Source organism: Dipodomys merriami, unplaced genomic scaffold, assembly GCF_024711535.1.
Source record: "Dipodomys merriami isolate MVZ:Mamm:240054 unplaced genomic scaffold, mDipMer1.0.p SCAF_114, whole genome shotgun sequence".
Lineage (NCBI taxonomy): Eukaryota > Metazoa > Chordata > Mammalia > Rodentia > Heteromyidae > Dipodomys > Dipodomys merriami.
In genome coordinates, this window is record NW_027202427.1 from 2,253,190 (window position 1) to 2,276,410 (window position 23,221).

The window sequence follows — 23,221 nt, forward strand, 5'->3', positions numbered from 1 at the left end:
AAAACAAACAAAAATCCAGAATTAAAAATAATCAAAGCTAGATGGCATTGGTGGTGCTGGAAGTGCAGCTGTGACTTAATGGTAGCACACTAACCTTGAGGAAAAAAGCTCTGAGACAGTACACAGGCTGAGTTCAAGCTCTAGGACCAGATCAAAACAAAACAAAAACACTGCTATTACCTATTTAGCAACAGTTACCAAAAGAAACCAGCCAACATCTTCTCACTTCCAATTACAAGCCTTATTTGAATGTATGACAGTAGAGAACTGCAGCGTGTTCACTGTGGTCTTTTTTTTTTTTTTGGGGGGGGGGGGGTCCAGTCGTGGGCCTGAACTCTGGTCCTGGGCGCTGTCCCTCAGCTCTTCAGCTCAAGGCTAGCGCTCTACCACTTGAGCCACAGCACCACTTCCGGCTTTTTGCTTATGTGGTGCTGAGGAATAGAACCCAGGGCCTCAAGCATGCCAGGCAAGCGCTCTACCACTGAGCCACCTTCCCAGCCCTCACTGTGGTCTTTTAATAGGAGATTTAAAAAACCAACAGAAGCTGGGTGCCGGTGGCTCACGCCTATAACCCTAGCTACTTGGGAGGCTGAGATCTGGATTGAGGTTCAAAACCAGCCAGGAAAGTCTGTGAGACTCTTATCTCCAATTAACCACCAGAAAACCAGAAGTGGTGCTGTGGCTCAAAGTGGTAGAGTGCTAACTTTAAGTGAAAGTGCTCAGAGATGCGCCCAGGCCCAGAGTTCAAGCCTCATGACAAAAAAAAAAAAAAAAGAGAGAGAGAGAGAGAGAGACAGAAAAAGAATGAAAGAAAGAAAGAGAAAAAAGGAAATCCAATGGAAAGCTTAACATTTTCCATTATATCACAGTTAACTTCAGGCGTCAAATCTTAGTTAATGAAAATCAATTATTTAACTTCTTTTATGTTTTATGAAAATTAGTTGGTAGTTTATCAGCCTTTTGGCAATCTAGTTTCTTCTAGGATCTTCCATATTCTAACTTTATATTAAGCTCCTCATACTAAGTACATGATAAAAACTATCAGTATTAAGACACCAAAGACACCTGTGCTATGGTAAAATCAGTGAAGGACTTAGACCTGGCCATGCACTCTCTCTCTGATTTTAGGCAAGTTTTTAAAATACCACTAAGCCCTAATTACCTATTTGTTTTGTTTTTTTTTTTTTTTTTTTAAAAAAAGCTATCAGACCTGCAAGGATCCTTGCAAAGGATTCTTGCAAAGAATACTGCCAACTACTTAGAAAAGAACCCCAATTACTGAATGCTTCATTAAAATTCAGTATTAGCAAGGCAGGTCCCTTGGTATCTTAAAACAATGAACGAGTGATGGTCTTGCATTTATCATCCTTTCTTAACTACAATTTTGCAAATTGAGTAAGGTTAAGACTCCACAGCCCCCAACACACACAATTCAGCCTCAATGCAGAAAGAGCTCCATAATGACTGTTAACTAGGTGATAACACTAGAGAATCTTTCCCTTGTTATTTTGTTTAGATATTTGAGAATATGGAATATTATTGTTCCTAATAGTATTTAAACCAACTCTAGGGAAGTATTAATAAGTATTTAATTTTCATTGCCACTTACCTGAAGAAGACAAAAGGCATTACTTCCAAGTAATAACTTAAGGAGCAACAAGGGATTGTGATGAACTAAGTCTACACATCTGTCACTGCCCTTAGATTTCTACCTGCATTCTAACAAGCTCATTTAGTGACAGATTTTTTTTTTTTTAATGCTGATGTTGAATTAATGTTTTTCAATTCTCTGGCAAGATCCACAGGGTAAAGAGATAAGAATGCTGAACACGAACAGAAACAGCTAGCAATGAGTTCTTGGCATCACTTGGGCAGTTTTGAACATCTCTGACCCTGTAAAAGGAGGTATCTGATTAGGATTATCTCTAAGGTTTAACAGTTACTTGCCAACAGCCAGAGACTCAAAGTAATTTGTGTTACAAGGGGCTCTTTTTGCAATGAGTTTTTAAAGGTTTTTAAATGTCTTTTTATTAAAATTTAAGAATCTGCAAAGTCATGATTTCTCATCCCAGTAAGATGTTTCTTATGACAAAATAAAATGTACTTGGTCAGTTTTTAATCAATATGATACTGTTTAGCTAGATATGAATAGAGGGGTGGGGAAGAGGCATGCCAGTAATGGGGTTTGAACTAAGGACCTTTCACTTTTCCTTAGCTTTTTACATTCATAGTTAGTACTCTGCCACTTGAGCCACATCTCCAGTTTGTTTTTTTGCTGGCTAACTGGAGATCAGAGTGTCTTGGATTTGTCTGTGTAGGATGGCTTCAAACCATGATCCTCAGATCACAGCCTCCTGAGGATTAACTAGGATTACAGGCACATGCCCCCAGTTCCCAAGATATGATTATGTTACAGACTTGTGTAAGCCTTCATGTTGTAACATCTTCACAAAATAGTTTGCTATTAAATTTAAACATTTTTTTGGATGGTACTAGAGTGTGAATTCAGGGTCTTGGGCTTGCTAAGTAAGCACTCTATCACTTGTCTCCAGCCCTGTTTTCGTTTTTCAGACAGGATCTTGATTTTCCTAGGCAGGCTATGCTACTCTTACTGCTGCCTCCCGCATAGCTGGTATTACAAGCCTGTACCACCATGTCTGGCTTGTTCTTTGATGGGGGGACAGTGAAGTTTGAAATCATGGTCTTGAGCTCGCTGGGCAGGCACGTTTAACTAAACCTGAGCCACACCCTGAGGCCTTTTTCGCTTAGTTAATTGTTGCAAAGAATCTTATGTTTGTGCTTAGGACCAGCCTTGGACTTTGATGCTCCCACCTATACTTCCCATGTGGCTACAATGAGACACACACCACCATACCTGGGGATCTCACTAACGTTTTGTTCAGGCTGCTCTCAAACTGTGATTCAGCTGGTCTGCACATCCCAAGGAGCTGGAATCACAAGCGTGTAGCACCATGCCTAGCCCTATCAAATCATTTTTTTAAATCAAACGTTTATGTATTTAAAATTAGGGAGCTTGAAACATGGCTTAAATGATGGAAGTACTTGCCTAACAAGAGGGTTTCAAACTCTAGCAGCAGCAGCAGCAGCGGCACCACCACACACTCTCTCTCTCTCTCTCTCTCTCTCTCTCTCTCTCTCTCTCTCTCTCTCTCTCTCTCTCTCTTCTCTCTCTCTCTCTCTTTCTCGGAAAGGTATATTTTCAAAGTCTTATGTATACAATGCAAAAGGCAAAATCGGTATCAGATGTGTTTTAACTGTGACCCTAAAATATTAAAGCTCAAAAGTAAAATCTTATCTGTTTATACTGGTCCACAGACCTTAGTTCATGGTGACTTTAACATCAAAAGTCAATTTTTAACAAATTTTGTCAATTTCTTTAACAAATAAATACAGGAATGTAGCAGAGGGATGGGGGAGGGTAAATGGAGAGAGCAAATAAGGGTGAAAATGATTGATGTAATTCATCTATATGTATGAAAATAGCACACTGACACCTGCTGAGAACACTCTGGGAGGGGAGAAAGAATGCAGGAGGTGATCGTGGGGGAATACTGTATACTTGTACAAAAATGTCATGATGAAATCCCTCTTATATAACTGTAGATAATTTAAAAAATTTGTGAAGCTCAAACTTGTCAAAATGCCTTTGTTGCTAAATGCTGTACTGTGAACCCTAAAAAAGAAAACTAGGTATTATCTTGTATAACAGATGACCTTGATCTGATCCCTCTGTTGATCAGTGAGTCTCTAAAAGCAAGACTTTGGATCAATGTCTGGGTAAGTAAAAGCAGTGAACTTTGGAAGCCAAAATTCTACTCTTTACTCTTTATGATTCAAGACTGCTAACAAAGTGCCCAAGTCTGTGAACAAAAGGGAAAAGCAGAAATTTGGTCATACACTGTATTTCTTTAGAGGACTGCTTATCCTAAAGCATATGACTATTTTGTAGGACAAAAGAAAACAGGTTAAATTTGTAACCTGTTACAAACCTTAAACTTGCCCCCGTCTGAGCTTCCTGAATACTGGAATTACAAGGTGTATACCACCAATAGCAGTTATAAATTTAAAGACTGAAGTCTACTTTGTATTACATTGAGTCTTCATCATAAAAGCTGCCACTTCTCAGATGAGTTGTATATAACTTCCCTGGTAACAATCCCAGAACTGCTATTTCTGACTATAAGAAACATAATTCACTTTTTAAAAAGTTTTTGTTGTTGTTGTTGTTGGTAGTGGGGGCTGAGCTCTGGGGCCTAGGTGCTGTCCCTTAGCTCTTCTGCTCAAGGCTAGCATTCTACCACTTGAGCCACAGCACCACTTCTGGCTTTTTTTCTGCTTATGTGGTGCTGAGGACTTGAACCCACGGCCTCATGCATGCAAGGCAAGCACTCTACCACTGAGCCAACTTCTCAGTCCCTAAAAACAATTTTTTTGGGGGGGTCTGGTCGTGGGCCCTGAACTCTGGTCCTGGGCGCTGTCCCTCAGCTCTTCAGCTCAAAGCTAGCGTTCTACCACTTGAGCCACAGCGCCACTTCCAACTTTTTTCTTTTTTGCTTATGTGGTGCTGAGGAATCGAACCCAGGGCCTCATGCATGCAAGGCAATCACTTACCACTAAGCCACCTTCCCAGACCCCCTAAAAACAAATTTTAAGAAACATCCCTACAATGTTAAACTTGGTATAACAATTTGCCAAGGTCAAGAACATCTTGTCTATAAACCTCCAACCTCCACTCTTACTAGTTATTAACTACATAATTAATGATAATAATGTCCTTTAATGAGATAAAATTACTAAGAATAATCAAAATATTCTGCTCACTTTGGCAATCAAGTCTTGCTGTATAAAGTACCTTTCAGGAAGAAGCACTAAAAAGTAAAACTACATCTCTATTTCTAATGTTGGCTCTCCTTCCAGTCTCATATTACGAATTGTGCATATAAGACATGCTCTTGACAGTATCAGCAACCCATATGACACTACTTATATAGAAAATAGAGAACTCTACTGGCTTTCATTAAAAACTACAATTTTCAGGCTGGGAAGGTGGCTCAGTGATAGAGTGCTTGCCTTGCATGCATGCGGCCCTGGGTTCAATTCCTCAATAACACATAAGCAGAAAACGCTGGAAGTAGTGTTATGGCTCAAGTGGTAGAGTGCTAGCCTTGAGCTGAAGAGCTGAGGGACAGCGCCCAGGCTCAGAGTTCAGACCCCACGACTGACAAAAACAAAACAAAACAAAACAAAACAACATCAAAAAAAAACCTACAATTTTCAACACTTATATTAGGGAAACAAACACTATTTTCTAACTAGTTCTCCCACACAAATCTTGTGGGTTATCTTAACCTTTGTGGGGGTAGAATTTTCTAATACTGTCACATCCTACCAACAAATATACTGTTTATGCTACATGTCATATTTCTTTTCCTTCTTCCTTTTGTGTGATCCTGGAATTTTGATTTCAGGGCCTGGTGCAGTCCCTGGGCTTTTTTGCACAGGGCTAGTGTCTATCACTTCTGCCACAGTTCCACTTCTGCCATTTTGGTATTTAACTGGAGACAGAGGAGTCTCAGGCTTTCCTGCCCAGTTGGCTTTGAACTGCAATCCCCAGATGTTAGCCTCCTAAGCAGCTAAGATTACAAAAGTAAAGCACCAGGGCCAGGCCTATTTTCCATTTCTATAGTAAACAACTATAGAAATTTATTTATTTGCTAATAAAAGCAACAACTAAGCGGGGGCGTTGGTGGCTCACGCTTGTAATCCTAGCTACTCAGGAGGCTGAGATCTGAGTATCTCGGTTCAAAGCCAGTCCAGGCAGGAAAGTCCGTGAGACTCTTATCTCCAATAAAAACCACTAGAAAACGGGAAGTGGCACTGTGGCTCAAGTGATAGAGCGCTCACCTTGAGCTGAAGAGTGCAGGGACAGTGCCCAAGCCGAGTTCAAGCCCCACAACCGACCAAAAAAAATAAAATATAAAAATAAAAGCAACAACTACATCATAATCACAAGTAACTTCTCAAAATATCTCCAATTCATTGAAGTCCATGCAGAGCAGGCCTTTCATTCCCACCTGATCTTGGCCTATGGCACCATCTGGTGGACAGCAACAGAAAGTAACCACTTGCTACCTGATTTCTTTCCCCTTCAGAGAACAGGAAAGCTAGCTTACAAAGTTAAACTTAATTTAAAAAAAATTTAAAAATCAATTTTTAAAAAATCCTTCCTACTTATAATCCTATTTACATCCAGGTAGTACAAAAATTCTCTCCATGTTGTAACAGATCCATAAAAGTAAACAACTGAAGCCAGACGCTTCACACTTCAGGGCTGAGATCTGAGGACTGAGGTTCAAAAGCCAGATCTGGTAGAAAAAGTCTATGTTAGACTTTTGTTTCCAATTAACTAGCAAAAAGCCAAAAATATCAATATCCATGGTACTGTTTCATTAGGATATATATTTGTAACATACAACATACATACATATAATATATACATATATATATATATATATATTAGTGTAGCAACATAGGCTGTAATACTTTAACTAGACTTTAGAAGAATGAGTTTTGGGCACTATACTGTCATACAACAATACAATTTCTAACAGAGATTCAAAATCCTCCTTGTCTGAAATGATCTCTTCTCCCCTGAGCACTCCCCAGACACTAATGTGACTCAAATCACAACCCAAAGATCTTAAAGAACACTTCTCCTCCATTAAAGTATTCACTTTAACTGGACATGATTTTTCTTTTCTCAGCTTGTCTGTAATTATTTATGTTATCTGTATATATAGATATTCTTATGTTGTTTGCATGTGCAATTTACTGTTTGAATCAGAAAACATTTTAAAGACAGTCTGAAAAACTTTAAACATGAATAGTTTTAATCAAAATAATCTTAGTCAGGCATCAGTGATTCATGCCTGTAACAGCTACTTAGGAGACTAAGATCTGGAGGAATGAGGACCAGGCCATCCCAGGGAAAAATCCATGAGATTCTATCTTCAAAATAACCAGAAAAAAGCTGGATTGGAGGTATGACTCATGTGGCTGATTGCCAGCCAAGAACACCAAGTACAAGTGAGTGAGTGCAAACTTGAGTCTGAATTGAGTTCAAACCCTGGTACTAGAAAAAAAATTAGGTGATAGCCACTTTTTAATCTGAAAGAAGAGCCTGAACTAAGGCCATCTTATACATGAAAAACTATCCTTATTATAATAGTTAGTATTTTTGTTTTTTGTTTTTTAATTGTATTTTTTTTTTGTTCTTTCTTTTTGGTACTGGGGACCCAAACCAGGAGATTGCACTTGGTAGGCAGGCATCTCAGCCCAAGTGAACATCTTTTTAAGTTTACTTTATTGTTATTATAAAGGTGATGTCCAGAGGGATTACATGAGTCAGGTAATGATTAAATTTCCTTTCATATAGTGTCTTCTGTTCCCTCACCAAGTGAAAGAAAAAAGAACAGATGGCATTCCTACACCTTTTTAGTTATCTCCTAAGTACTTACTTAACTATGTCCAATACTAAATAATGGAGAGACAATATGGTACCATCAGTAAAATCAACCGTTAAGGTCAGATGGTATCTAGTATGCAATCGTTATTAAAATACATCTAATAAATTAGTAACTCATACTTAAGGTCTGAAATGTTCATTATAAAAGAAGCTAGTAATAAAATGTTAGACATACTTAATTTCTTATGTTTCAGTCTTACCCACAAAAATAAGAAAATATAATCTGTCAAAATATAAGGCTATTTGCAATTAAAGAGAAAATTGTGGGTTTAAACATATCAACTGGGGCTGGGAAGGTGGCTCAGTGGTAGAGCGCTTGCCTTGTGTGCATGAGGCCCTGGGTTCGATTCCTCAGCACCACATAAGCAAAAAGAAAAAAGCCGGAAGTGGCGCTGTGGCTCAAGTGGTAGAGCGCTAGGCTTGAGCTGAAGAGCTGAGGGACAGCGCCCAGGCCCAGAGTTCAGGCCCCACAACTGGACCAAAAAAAATTAAAAATAAAAATAAAAAAATAAAAAAATAAACGTATCAACTGCCACACAATAAGCAAACAATAAATGGTAGCTAACCAAGTTTATACCACCTACATGTATTAAGTACCCATGTAGAAAATACTGTACATTAAAGAAGTATAGAAAAATACATTGGAAATATAAATAGTTTCATCTTTTCTGACTCAATATATCAAAATGACTAATATAGTATAATAAATGTCACATTCTACCATTAGTAAAATTAATAAATATGAATATGGAAAAAAGCTCATGATAGTTTTAATTGAAAAATACAATTATGATTTACAAAGAATATGGTTTTAACATATCAATTTTAATAAAGCTAAATATTTTAATTTTGATAAAAATTTTAGTATGTAAGTATATTAAGAAAACACATCAAATAGTCAAAAGTTATTTAACTCTTCTTCCTTTGCTTTTCTACATTTTCAAAGTTTTCTACATGAAGCATTTATTCTTTCAAAATATCTGGGTTTTAAAATTTTCATAACACAAAACACTTTTGAGAAAAACTTTTGACTTTATCAATTTACCTTTGGCAATTCCAATATTATCTTTCAACTGACACACAGTAACCAACATGTATTAAGTAACCATGTAGAAAACACTGTGCTATAGCAGTTTAGATATGCTAATTAGATTACCCTGAGGGGAAAATACTTATCAATAAGCCTACAAAGGAAAAAATAATAGAAACTCTCTGTTTGAACATGTCATGGTTGTTGTAACCAATTCCCATCTCCATCATCAAAGCCTTTTTTTTTTTGGTCGGTTATGGGGCTTGAACGCTGGGCCTGGGCGCTTCTCTCAGCTCTTCAGCTCTACCACTTGAGACACAGTGCCACTTTTGGTTTTCTGATGGTTCACTGGAGATAAGAAACTCACAGACTTTCTTGCCCAGGCTGGCTTTGAACCCTGATCCTCAGATCTCAGCCTCCTGAGTAGCTGGGATTAAAGGCATGAGCCACTGGTGGCTGGCTTCCAAGCCATTATTTTTGTACACATACAAAGACATAATAAATCTGGATTTTTTTTTTAAGTCTAGCTAAACTGAGGATATGGCTCAGTGGGTAAAGTTGCTTGCCTTGCACGCATAAAATCCTGGGTTTGGCTCCTTAGTAACACACACACACAGCAAAAAGTAAAATATTAAGTTTATAAAATCTAACCAAAAAGCCAATGATCTACTTTAAAAAAATAGACTAATTTTGTGGCGGGTGACTATAAAGCAGAAGCAAATGGCTTTCAAAAACAGTGGATCTACTGGAAAATTAACTGAACATTTGTCTTAAGCCTGTTTGTGTGTACATACACACATACATACATAAGAACAATAAGTTAACAGATAAATACAATTTGACAGACTTACCCGTTCTGTAGTTGCCTCCTCTCCTGGTAGACATGCAGCAGCAGCAGCAGCAGCACAAGCTATTTCCATCATAGCTGAGCTGGTGGGAGCATCAGTTGTCGATGAAGACCTGGGTCGGCCTGTCTGTACAACAGCTGCCATCTCCTGGCCAGATTTCCTGTTGATCTGGGGACTTCCCTTTGGGGCTTCTGGCTTACCCCGCCTACTATGCAAGCTTGTCCCTCTCTTCATCTTGGGGGGCACTCGGATCTGCTGTAGAACACGATTCAGAGCTGTGGGGTGGGTGGGGACACCATCAATCTCAGCACATGAGTTCTGGCTTTCCAGATCTATTTCAGGTTCTGGATCTGTCTGAATTTGCTGCACATCATGTGGCGACACTGATGACCTCCTGCGCTGGTGTTGGAAGAGATGCTTCAAGCCTTGGCCAATCACATTAATGTTCTCCAAAGCATTGTGGGTCATTTTAGATAACTTTTGTTCTGATTCTGTTTGCTTTCTGGCCTCTGCATCTTGGGATCTGCCTCCAGGATCAGGGTCCTCATATAACTGTTCACTGCCTGAAGGCTCCATCAGTAGACTTAATATGCTTATTCGCAAACTCAAAAAAACTTTAAGCACACCAAGACTGTCAAATTAGGTAGGCATTTGCTTCAACAGTGACATGCATGCAGCTGTAAGACGGTGGCTTCATGCCTATCTAATATTAAAAAAAAAAAAAAGAAAAGAAAGAACCTTATATCATAAATCCATGCAGAAAATGCAAAATGTACAGTGTTAAAACAAAGAAAAACATGCTAGTAGCCAAACAAATAAACACTATCATTTAGCGATCTTTAATCAGAAGATTAAAAGATAGTTTTCCAGATAGTGGGTTATATTTTCTAGAATAAAAAGCCCAAGCCAAATAAATACAAGGGAAATGAAAATAACATTTAGGAAAAAAAATTCCTACACGTTTATTCATACATATGAAGAACTGGATACTAGACAGCCAGTTTGGGGATGAACACCATAATAGTAGTTAACAGAACACCACTGCTTAGAAAATCTGGAGTACAGACCATCTAATATGCTTAGTTTAGCATTTAATTCCACTTCATTCATAAGCACAGCTATGAATGAAAACTAAGTTTCACTCATTAACTCAGAATGAAATTCAGTATGCTGAAACTCAGTAAATTCAAAGAACAGTGAGAAGCAGACATCCCAACCTATATAGATGTTAGTGAAAAATGGTAATTTCTTATTACCATTCAGATTTAACAAGCTCACTGGCAATAAAAAGTGACAAGCTTGCTGTTTTGCTGAAACACAAACCACCTTTCTGATATCATTTGAATCAATGGTACAGACAGAACAAGACTTCACAGAGCCTAGAAATATCTCTGTGTGTGTTTGTGTGTATGTGTAAGTGTGCATGTGTGCATGTGTGGGCACACAAAGTACTGGGCATTGAACCCAGGGCCTAGGTACAATCCTTCAGCTTTTTTAACTCAAGGCTAGTGTTCTATCACTTAAGCCACAGCTCTATTTCCAGCTTTTTGGTACTTATTTGAAGAAAAAGTTTCACAGTCTCTTCTGCCCTAGCTGGCTTCAAATTGCATTTCTCAGACCTCAGCCTCTTTAGAAGCTAGAATTGCAGGTGTGAGACCCTAGGGTCCAGCTAATACCTAGATCTTTGCTCAGTACCAGCCATCAAAAAGGAGACTAGCACTAGGGAGGATAAGGCAGGAGGCTTGCTGAGGCTACATAGAAGGACCCTACCTCAAGAAAATAAGGTAAAATGAAACATCCACAAAACAAAACAAACAAACAAAAAACCTCAAGAAATCCCTTTCCCAAGAGAATCATCCATCACATAAGCTTCCCGTATAGGTATACAAACTCAACTGCAGTGAAGTAGCTTAGTAACTATGTATGATGAAGAGGAGGAAAATAAAAAGTCAAACTGCAATTATATGACAGCATTAAGTGCAGGAATTTAGCTGAAAGATACAGGTGAAAGCAGCACAACTGCTGTGATTAGTTGGTTAGTGAGATACATGCCAAGAAATTAAAATGGGCATGGGGAGAAAGATGATAGAAGATAAAATTTTTCCTCAATAAAAATGTCTTCCCAGAAAGTGGTTCCCTTCCTCTCTTCCTTATTTCCTTCCTTTTTTTTTTTTTTTTTTTTTTTTTTGTTCTGTTGTGGTTCTGGAGCTTGAACTTGGGGCCTAGGCACTGTCCTTGAGCTTTATTGCTCAAGGCTAGAGATCTACCACTTGAGTCACAGCTCTACTTCCAGCTTTTTGGCAGTTAGTTGGAGATAAGACTTTCCTTCCCAGTTTAGCTTCAAACTATGATCCTCAGATCTCAGCCTCCCGAGCAGCTAAGGTTACAAGTGTGAGCCACCAATGCCCAGCTTACAGAAGTGGTCCTTTTGAGTTTACGAACTCAAATAAATGTATCAAACAAAACTGTATAATAGATGTTTCTAGAAAGAGAAAGCACAATATAGAAGGTTTATTTCCTTCTTTTTCATCAATTTTTTGTTAAAAGACTTGAAACTGTCTTACACTACACCAGGACTACTGTCACCAGGTGGCTATCTAGAAGCAAAGGGCTGGATATAAAATGTCATTGTAAATGCAAGGGTACTACCAGACTTCCGAGGAAGAGGAATGAAAACCCAGCAGTTCTCTTTACAACGATTCGTCTTCCCATTCTACATGACACTGTCATTGTGGTTTCCCACTGTCCCTATTCTTCCTTGTCTCTTTCCTCATCTCCTAACTCTTCAGGACTCAAAGCATTATCAATGATAGGATTACAGATGTTTATTTCTTACCAGTACCTTCCAACTTTCTCAACTCCAAAAAAATCTTTTGTTCTCAATGAGGCAAATGAAACACTTCACTGACTCACTGACACTCTTTGTGGTCCCTTTGAAACCTTGTCATCCCACTGTGGTTTCTTGGCCTTCCATGTATTCCACCACCACCCCCCCCCCCCCCAGTCATCGGGCTTGAACTCTGGGCCTGGGCGCTGTCCCTCAGCCCTTCAGCTCAAGGCTAGTGCTCTACCACTTGAGCCACAGCACCATTTCCTCATACCTGTATTTTTGTCTGTTACCATCTCAAAGACACAGCAAAGAAAGAAATCTTTAACTCTTAATAGATTAACCACTGTCTTGACCTCTAGGTGCAGTTTCTGAGGTTCTTTATGGGCAAAAGTTTTTGCCTACAGTGAATGCATTTAATTACTCTCATCCTTCCTCATGAGTCTGTATGGCAGACTAGTAGTTACTGTGTTATTTCTTTTTTTTTGGTCGGTCGTGGGGCTTGAACTCTGGGCCTGGGCGCTGTCCTTCAGCTCTTCAGCTCAAGGCGAGCGCTCTACCACTTGAGCTACAGCGCCACTTCCGGTTTTCTGGTGGTTTATTTGAGATAGGAGTCTCACGGCCTCGTCTCTCCTGCCCGGGCTGGCTTTGAACCGTGATCCTCAGATCTCAGCCTCCTGAGTAGCTAGGATTACAGGCGTGAGCCACCAGCGCCCGGCTTACTGTGTTATTTCTAATCTCCTCATGTAACAAGATAATACAGTAACAATATACAACAGCTGATGTCTTATTGCGCTGGACTACTACTTACAGTGAGAAGATGGAAGGATGTAAAACCAACAGGCTGACAGTGAAAGGTAGTTTCCATGTTCTTCATTTGCTAAATTAGATATTGCCAAATTATATTTTCTAAATTATATAAAATTGTATATATTAGCTAAACAGAATAACTAACTTGTTACTGCTGCAACTAAAATGTATGAAGTAAACTTATCCCAAAAAATTAAAACATACCATGAATAAAAGAATAGTGTTGATGTAGATAAGAAACTAAAGACCTACTTGAGTAATAAGAAAAAGTATTAGGAATTCCCTTCTCAGCATATCTTTCTTTGGGAACTGTTATAATCAATTTACTATCTGTTTGCTTCCTACTTTAAAAATGTTTACGATGGTACATCTTAATGATAAGTAACTGAGATATTTATACATCATTTATACTAGAAAATTTGAAATGGCTGGGTGCCAGTGGCTCATGACTGTAATCCTAGCCACTCCGAAGGCTGAGATTAGCTGTTATACATTGTTAATGGGTTATCTTGTTACACAGCCCTTTTTCCTCTGAGGAGATTAGAAATAACCCAGTAACTATTAGTCTGCCATACAGACTTATGAGGGTAATTAAATGCGTACACTGTGAGGAACACTTTTGCCCATAAGGAGCCTCAGAAAACTGCACTACAGGTCAAGACAATGGTTAATCTATAAAGTGTTAAGGATTTCCTTCTTGGCTGTGTCTTTGGGATGCTAACAAATAAAAAAACATGTATAATTAAGGGAGGGTAAGAAGCCACCGTATACACAATAAAATGTTAAGGTACATACAACAAAACATTTAAAAAATCTCCTCTAGTCTTGCATACTTTCTATTACTCATTTATATTTATACATCAATTACATATAAAAATTTATAAATGGCTAGGTGCCAGGGGCTCATACCTGTAATCCTAGCTACTCAGAAGGTTAGGACCTGAGTATTGTGGTTTGAAGCTAGCCTGCTGGACAACGCTGAGAAACTCTCATCTTCAATTAACCCACCAGCAAAAAGTATAGTGGAGGTGTGACTGCTCAAATAGTAGAGTACAAGCCTTGAGTGAAAAACTAAGCATGAGTATGAGGCCCTGAGTTTAAGCCCTACACTGGAATAGACACACCTAATACACCATAAGGCTACCGGAAACAAGCTGTTCTGAATTACTACCAGAAATAAGTGAAAAAAAAATTTTTTTTAATCTGACAAGTGTCCATGAGGGTGTCCTACAAAATAGTCACAAATTACTTACAAATCATCTTTGCCATTTTATTCCTTTAAGGCTTTTACTATGTTATGGTTTGTTGACAGATGTGATGACCAAAGCTATTTGATTTGGACATGAGCCAAGTTAATTTCACTGATTACAAAGAGTTGGATACTTGCCTTCATTGTTCTTCCTCAAACACTTCTAGGGTGCACAGGAATCCTTTCAGGAAAAACTGAAAAGCAAGCATTAAGAATTATAAAGTGAGAAACTTAAAGAGGGAATTATTCTACAGATATACAGAAAAAAACTGCAAGCATATAGAACAAAATATTAAAAATCCATATCTTCCACTAGTAGACAGGAGTAAGGCAATATTGCTACTACTTTTAGTATTAATTTATCAAAAATGTATTCAAGAAAAATTATAATCAAGGAAGATTATGAGAACTAGAGGTACAGCTCAGAGGCACTGAGACAGCCTTAACAAAGTCAAGGCACTGAGTTCAAGTCCCCAGTACCACAAATAAATAAATAAATAAACAAACAAACAAATAGATAAAAAAGGAAGGAGGGAGGGGGTAGAGAATACATTTGAAAAAATATTAAATAGCACTTTAAGAGAAAGTCACAATATCATTAGTTGTACTATGACAACCATGACAATATTCAGTATATTACTATCATATTGAATAAGGACCAGCCAGATATTCCACTAACCCTAGTCGTAAAGTAACATGAAATATAAAACCGCTGTTTTCTTTTCTTGTCTTTTTGTTTTGTTTGTTCATTTATATGTCTTTGGGAGTAGATGGGGTGGCACAGAAATGGATGGACAAAGGGCAAACAAATGCAGCAGTGGTACTCACTGGACATTATGTTGAAAATGAACTATATAACTTGTGGAGGGGGCATGGGAGGGAAAAACTGGGAGAGAGCCAGAGAAGGGGTAACACTGTCCAAAAAGAAAAGTACTCTTTACCTGACTTATGTAACCGTAACCCCTCTGTACATTACCATTATAATAACAATAAAAACAAGTATATGAAAACACTACAACCTCATAAATATTTTTCAAATTCTTCTAATGTATCTGCAATTTTTAATTCAAAGGCAATTCTAAAATACTATCAGCTATGATTGAGAATCCAAAATGTAGCAAAATTGAAATTTTCTTTTTTTTTTTTTTTTGTCAGTCATGGGGCTTGAACTCTGGGCCTGAGGGCTGTCCCTGGGCTCTGCAGCTCAAGGCTAGCGCTCTACCACTTGAGCTATAGCGCCACTTCTGGTGTTCTGGTGGTTTTTATTGGAGATAAGAGTTTCACAGAGTTTCCTGCCCAGGCTGGCTTTGAACCATGATCTTCAGATCTTAGCCTCCTGAGTAGCTAGGATTACAGGCGTGAGCCACCGGCGCCCTGCTCAAAATTGAAATTTTCTTGGAAAACTAGCTCTTATAAGCCATTACCAAAGAAACAATCTAATTAGACAGGTATTTTAGGAATATCTGTTATGTACACAGCATTGTATAGACCAAATGCAATCCTATCCCCTCCAGGAACTCACAATATAAGACACAAAACAAGGTTTACACACTTGAAAAATAAGGCAGTGCACAAGAACATAATTAAGTGCTAAGATTACAATAGTCACCAGAATTCATGATGATCAGTCAGGACTGAGTTTGAAGAAAAGCCTGACTATAGGAGAAGCTGGAGCTAAGTGCTAAAGAAAAAAATAGTAAACAGAAAGATGGGCCAAGACTTTCTGTCAGAATACAAAAAAATATGTCTGAGCGCCAGTAAGGAGACCACATTACCCTGCTGGTATACATTTTTGAGTAAAAGAAATAATCAAGGCTGGAAAGCTGAAGGAGTGATTCAAACGTTGAGATAATTAGTTATTAAGTACTTGATTGTGTCAGGCAATTAAGTGCACTAAGATGAGAGGAGAGTGAAGGGAGGGGGAACTGGAGGGGGGAGGGGCAGGGCTAGGGCAGCAGGGCAAGGGACAGGGACAGGGAGACGACGGAGTAGGGGGGTGGGGAGGAATATCAAGAAAACTAAATCCATACATAAATTAGTTTATTTATTCTGGAATTGGCTCGAGTGACTGGTAATTTACATTCTCCTGGGGGAAAAGCAACTACAGTAATACAGAGGAAAAACAATTTCAATACTCAACTAAATAAAAAAGAAAAACAGTATCAACAGAACAAGACACTTAAAAAGGAATGATGACAAATGCAAATCTAAACATACTAGGGCTAAGACAGGAAAATGTTTCAAATACAAAGTGATCATTTACAAAACTACTGAACCCTCAAGTTTCACAAATTTTAAAAAGGCTAAAATAACACAGAGGAACTCCTCTAACCACAACCTGGATCTTCAAGGTTCAGAGACAGAGAAAGGAAATAGGACTATTGTTCCTTTTTCTTTTTCCTATTCTATCCTGTCTGTGATTGTAGGCAAAACATGTTTAGATGGTTCTGGCTGTGTGTACATTGGTTTATTTATATGCTTCTGAGTAGTGATCTTGGGAATGAGGAATGTAAGTATTACTTGGAAAACTGTTGGACATAACTGCCCCTGGGAACTGTCTATTTTGGTGAGCAAATTGTTGGCAATGGTATTATACAATTCCAAGTTACAAAAACAGTAGTTATTATAATTAATGACAAAAAGACAAATGAATGAAAATGTTAAGGTCCTATTATAAATGGAAGCTACAGTATGTAAACTAACAATTTTACTCAAACATTTTTAGAGAAATAATCTGGCTCTTCAGATTCTAAAATGACAAATGTGTTAGGATTAAATATAGTGTGTGTGTGCGCATGCTTGCTTGCGTGCGTGCGTGCGTGCGTGCGTGCGTGCGTGTGTGGGGGGGGTGTGTGGGTGTGTACTGGGGCTTGAGCTCAGAGCCTCACAGTCTCATTTGGTTTTTTTGCTCAAAGCTGGCACTCTATCCCTCAAGCCACATTTTCACTTCCAGCTCTTTGCTGGTAATGGGATTTGATAATCTCTTCAGAATTTGTCTGTCCAGGCTGGCTTCAAATTAGGATCCTCAGACCACTGCCTCTTGAGTAGCTGGGATTACAGGCATGAACCACTGGCGCCCAGCAGAAGGAAAGTGTTCTCACACACCTATCTCATTTTTGTGTGTGTGCCATGTCTGGGGCTTGAACTCAGGCCCTGTGTCCTTGCTGGGCTTTTTTGCTCAAAGCCGGCACTCTATCACTTGAGCCACACCTCATTCTCTTCAAATAAGGTCAACAAGACTGCCAGAGCAAATAACCTCCTTTCTCCCCGTCCCCCCACTCACTGTTGCTGTGAAGGTACTCCAGGCCTCGTGAGGCCTCACGTTCTCTGACAGCTCTGTCGCTCACTGGTGGCTGGCACTCTACCACTTGAACCATGTATGCCTCCATGCATGACACTTTACTTTAGACAGCTCGCTGGTAAAGTGGAAATGGAGTCTCTCTTGCAGACTTTTCTGCCAAGGTTGGCCCTGAAGGGCAGTCCTCCAGGTCTCAATGTCCTGAGCAGCTAAGACTATTGGCAGTGACCACTGGCATCTGGCTTTGTAATTTGTTTTAGATTTCACATATTGAGGCAAATCTTTAATAGTCTCTTGAAAAGAAATGCTGCCATTTTAAATGCATATACATTCAAAAACATTAAAATGCATGAAAGCAAACCTCTTAGAATTGAAAAGACGAATTATGAAATACCACTAATGTACCTATCCAACACTTAGCCACTATTTCAATTTTTTCTTTTGGTTTTTTTTTTCAATTTTTTCTAAAACAGAGTTGGACCAAAATATTATTCTTGGAACTATACTTATACCCAAATCTATCTTCTAGAATACCAAATATTTTTTAAAAGCCTAACAATTTTTTCCTGAAGATGATTTCTGCAAAATGTTAAGAATGCAATGTGAATAGCTAGGATATGGAAACAACCCAGATGCCCCACCACAGATGAATGGATCCAAAAACTGTAGTATCTATACACAATGGAATATTATGCAGCCATTAGAAATGACAAAATAATGGCATTTGCAGGGAAATGGATGGAGCTAGAAGGAATCATGTTGAGCGATGTAAGCCAAGAGCAAAGAGACAAACGGTACATGGTCTCCCTGATAAGTGGATGCTAAATCCAAAATGTTAGGTGATATGATAAAACTAACAGGACTCAAGAAACAAAGAACTCCTACTCATCTGGTTGAACCACTACTAAATATTCCCATACTGCTGATCACATGTATGGTGTATATGTGTACACCGTTATATGTTATAGACTGTGATAGACAATTTGCTCCAGGAAAGTTAGAATGAACTTGTGACTTTAAATGAGCATCATTATTCCACAATACTGTTAAATTCGGGAAATTATGTAATCACTTAATCACAATAAAAAAAAAGAACCTCGGGGAAGGGAGGGAAGAAAGGGATGGTAGGGGGAAAACAATGGAGGGGGTAACAATGCTCAATAGGAAGTGTACTCATTACCTTACTCATGTAACTGTAACCCTCTGTATAGTATCTTTACAATAAAAAATTAAAAAAAAAAAAAGAATGCAATGTGAGAAATATAACCCTAAAAGCCCGAGCTTTACCCTACAGAAAAAGTTTGAAAGTCTTGCAGCAACAGCAGCACAGGAGTAAATTGCTAACCTCCATTTACTTCTTAGTACCTACCTCCTAGACTAAAGTATCCTACTCTAATAGGTTGGGGCACACACTAAGGAAAACTTAAGTATCTGGTTTTTTTAAGAGTTTATTAAGGAACTGCAGGCACCTGTGGAGGCAGTGTCAGCAGTATCCTGAGCCTCAGCTGGAATGCCACCACCACCACCACCCCCATCCCCATTCCAATCTCATTATCCAGGACACATCTATCTTAACTTCAGTGTGGAAAGTTCTTCCATTCGCACAGTTTCCTATTCAATCTAGTAACTGAAAAAGAAACCACCAACTAATCCTAATTATAAACAAATAATTTATAGGAAGCAGAAAAAACCTACAATGACATGAAAAAAATGAATCAATAGCTGAAAAGCTAATATGAAAAGTACACAGTCTTAGAGATCTCTTTATATCAGATGAGGATAGACTGAAGTCACACAGCAGCAAGTGGGAAAACAGGCATTAACCTCAGCTACTCTACCACACTTTTTTTGTATATGCTGAGGCTGGTTTCAAATCATACTCCTCCTGCCTCTGTCTTGCCAAGTAGATAGGATTATATGAATGCACCACTATGCCCAGTCTTGAATGAATCTTTAATTTTGAAATGGCCATGTCTGTCACCTCATTCTCCAAGAGGGGACAAGTTTTACAGCATCTCAGCAAACTACTGAACAGCTTTAAGAAATGGGAAAAATGAGGAGCTGGGAAGGTGGCTCAGTAGTAGAGCACTTGCCTTGCATGCATAGGCCCTGGGTTCGATTCCTCAGCACCACATAAGCAGAAAAAAAAAAAAGCCAGAAGTGGTGCTGCGGCTCAAGTGGTAGAGCGCTAGCCTTGAGCTGAGGGATAGTGCCCAGGCCCAGAGTTCAGGCCCCACGACCTGACCCCCCCCCAAAAAAAAAGAAATGGGAAAAATGAGAATCAGTAAAAGAATTACAGGACCTTAGTTAGGTTCGTTTCTAATGTAATCTTCTTTCTACATTTACCTTTTCTCATAAAAAGAAAGTGCTACTGGGTGCCAGTGGCTCACACCTGTAAACCTAGCTACTCAGGAGGCTGAGATCTGAAGAGCATGGTTCAAACCCAGTCCCTGCACTAAAGTCCATGAGATTCTTACCTCCATTTAACCACCAGAAAACTGGAATTAGCTCTGTGGCTCAAGCGGTAGAGCACTTGCCTTGAGCTGAAGAGCTCAGGGACGGCGCCCAGGCCCAGAGAGTTCAAGACCCACAATCAAGAAGAAAAAAATATATATATTTTCAGACAGGTTAAATTTAAGATTTCTTCTAATAGTTTTAATGACTTTTTGCCATAAGTTACTGGCTATCTTATGAAGATGTTATACATGCTTAAATATATGTATATATACATTCTATATGATTTTTCCACTGCTCTGTTATATTGCAAAATGTCAGAAGTCATAGTATATTAACAAATTGATTAAAAAATAATGCAAATAAATACAGCAAGAATCTGAAAAAGAACAATCATAAAATTTCCTATTAAATTTCTGATTCAGCTAAATATGCCTTGACCATGCCTATTATCCCAGCTACTCAGAAGGCACAGATTTTAAGTATTGCAACTTAAAGCCAGGCTAGGCAAAAAGAAATTATCCCATTTTACAAACTGGCATGGTGGTACACACAACAATAATCCCAACTACATGGGTAGCTGTAAGTGGAAGGATCACAGCTTGAGTCCAGCCAAACAAAAACACAAGTCCCTATTCAAAAGGTAACTAAGGTGTAAAAAAAGGACTGAGGACATAACTCAAGTGGTAGAGCACTTGCCTAGCAGGCATCACATACTTCCGAGTATCAGAGGGATGGGGAGGTTCTCACAGCCTCCTTTTCAAACAAAATCACCACAGGCTTAATAATGTGCATGCACCAGTTCTGAATGATGGCCAAGTCTGTCATCTCATTTTAGATAAAATAAGGTCAAACTATCAAAACACTGGAAGAAAAAATTACTTTTGCAAAGCAAGATCCACAATGAAAAAAATTTCTCACACAACAAAGGGAGTTTCACAAGGCAAAAGTTTTAGCAAAGATTTTAGTATAGCAGGATAAAATAAGCAATAGAAAAGAGGGTAAAGAAGAGTGGTTCTTGGGCTGGGAAGGTGGCTCAGTGGTAGAGCGCTTGCCTTGCATGCATGAGACCCTGGGTTCAATTCCTCAGCACCACATAAGCAGAAAAACCTGGAATTGGTGCTGTGGCTCAAGTGGTAGAGCGCTAGTCTACAGCTGAAGAGCTGAGGGACAGCGCCCAGGCCCAGAGTTTAGGCCCCACAACAAAAAGAAAGAAAGGAAGGAAGGAAAGAAGGAAGGAAGGAAGGAACAAGAGAGAGAGAGAGAGAAAGAGAGAAAGAGAAAGAGAAGAAAAGGAAAGAAAGAAAGAAGAAAAGAAAGAAAGAGAAAAGTGGCTCTTGCTTTGCAGTGCAGCTCAAAAATGGCAGTCTTTTCACAGGTTTTATGTTCTCTGAGCAGGGAAAATACAAGTGATTATGTCTAATCATTAAACAAAGCTCTGGGTGGCCCGTTTACTATTCTAAAATATGAAGATGTGATGTAGACCTACCCAAGACACAGTGTAATTTTTCAAATCCTTCTACTCTGCTTTTGCTCCTTTTTTTTTTTGGTCTGGTCGTGGGGCCTGAACTCTGGGCCTGGGCGCTGTCCCTCAGCTCTTCAGCTCAAGGCTAGCCACAGCACCACTTCTGGCTTTTTTCTTTTTACTTATGTGGTGCTGATGAATCAAACCCAGGGCCTCATGTATGCAAGGCAAGCTCCCTACCACTGAGCCACCTTCCCAGCCCTTGCTTTTTTTTTTTTTTTTTAAACTATTTTTTTTGTCTTTTCTTTTTTGGTACTGGGGATCGAACCCAGGACGTTGCACTTGCTAGGCAAGCGCTTTGCCACTGAGCTACATCCCAGCCCCAGCCCTTGCTTCTTATTCTCATTTCAAACCAGTCTAAAAGCAACCAGCAATAACCACACCATAGTCTGAATGATATACTTTCTTGAAGTTTCCTCTGCCAAATTAATCAGTTGTTTACTTGCAAATTCAGCCTCACTTCAAGTCAAAGGACATAAAATTTAGACAAATTCTTTGACAGAATATTAACATGAATTACCTCTACTCCAATTTCCAATGGTCTTCATTTCCACAAAAAACGTCATGAGCATAATTTGTACTGTCTGCATTCCTATCATCATTCTGGTCTTGTGAGCAGAATCACCTGCTTTCAGCATCCAGAGCTTAGTCTAGCTGTTTCTCCATACTCTTCCAAATTCCTCCCACACACCAGTTCCAAAGGCTAAAGAACCCCATTATGAGGTAGTCACAGTAACAACCCCACCCGTCTGGTACCAACTTTTTGTATTAAAAACAAAGTGAAAATTGATTTTTCTCATTTTCAGAGGTTTCAGTCCATAACAGTAAGGAGAATATGGCAAAGAAGTTCAACTCCTGGCAGATAGAAAACAGAGAGCAGAGAATAGTCCAAAAACAGTTATAATCCCCAAAGCATATTCCCAATGACCTACTTACTACCTGCAGGTAGGCCCCATCGCTTAAACTTCTCCGCACATACCCAGACTGCTTTTAAGATAGGGTCGTACTTTTTTATATGTGCTGATGCTGGTTTCAAATCATACTCCTCCTGCCTCTGCCTTCCCAAGTAGATAGGATTATATGAATGTACCACCATGCCCAGTCTTGAATGAATCTTTAACTTTGAAATGGCCATGTCTGTCATCTCATTTTAGACTAAAATAAAGTCAAACTATCAAAACTGGATAGTAAAAACAAAAACAAAAAAAACTGGAAGGTAAAATTACTTTTGCAAAGTGAAAAAAAAATCAAGATCTTATTTCAGATTATAAATCTGATCATTGCCAGGTGCCAGTGGCTCACACCTGTAGTCCTAACTACTCAAAAGGCTGAGACCTGAGGATCACAGTTCTAAGCCAACCCAGGCAGGAAAGTCCATAGGACTCTTTATCTCCAATTAACTACCAGAAACTGGAAGTAGAGCTGTGGCTCAAAGTGGAAGAGTGCTAGCCTTAAGTGAAAAAGCTCAGGGACAGCACCTAGGCCCTGAGATCTGACAATCTTCAAGATAAACTAAGCATAACATACTGAGAACAAGGGAGAAATGCATGAAAAATCTGAAAGGGTTGTTCAACATGCCAGATGTTTCCAAAGGTACTTTAAAACAATTAAAAATAAAATATCTTTTCCTGGAC

The 23,221-nt window shown here is 38.9% G+C and overlaps 1 protein-coding gene across 6 annotated transcripts in view; it reads right to left on the minus strand.

The window, feature by feature from the left end:
- The window catches only part of LOC138822723 (transmembrane and coiled-coil domains protein 1), a 139,557-nt gene that overhangs the window by 94,045 nt on the left and 22,291 nt on the right, over positions 1–23,221 (minus strand). For 3 of the 6 annotated variants that reach the window (XM_070015615.1, XM_070015616.1, XM_070015617.1), the window contains 2 exons: positions 14,449–14,504; positions 9,428–10,127 (listed from right to left, as the gene is read on the minus strand). In XM_070015615.1, coding sequence (XP_069871716.1) covers positions 9,428–10,000 — 573 coding nt within the window. In that variant the 5' untranslated portion in view covers positions 10,001–10,127; positions 14,449–14,504. Of the gene's footprint in view, positions 1–9,427; positions 10,128–13,062; positions 13,118–14,448; positions 14,505–22,107; positions 22,237–23,221 lie in introns of those variants that run through there. The other 3 variants (XM_070015618.1, XM_070015619.1, XM_070015620.1) reach the window with 3 other exon arrangements.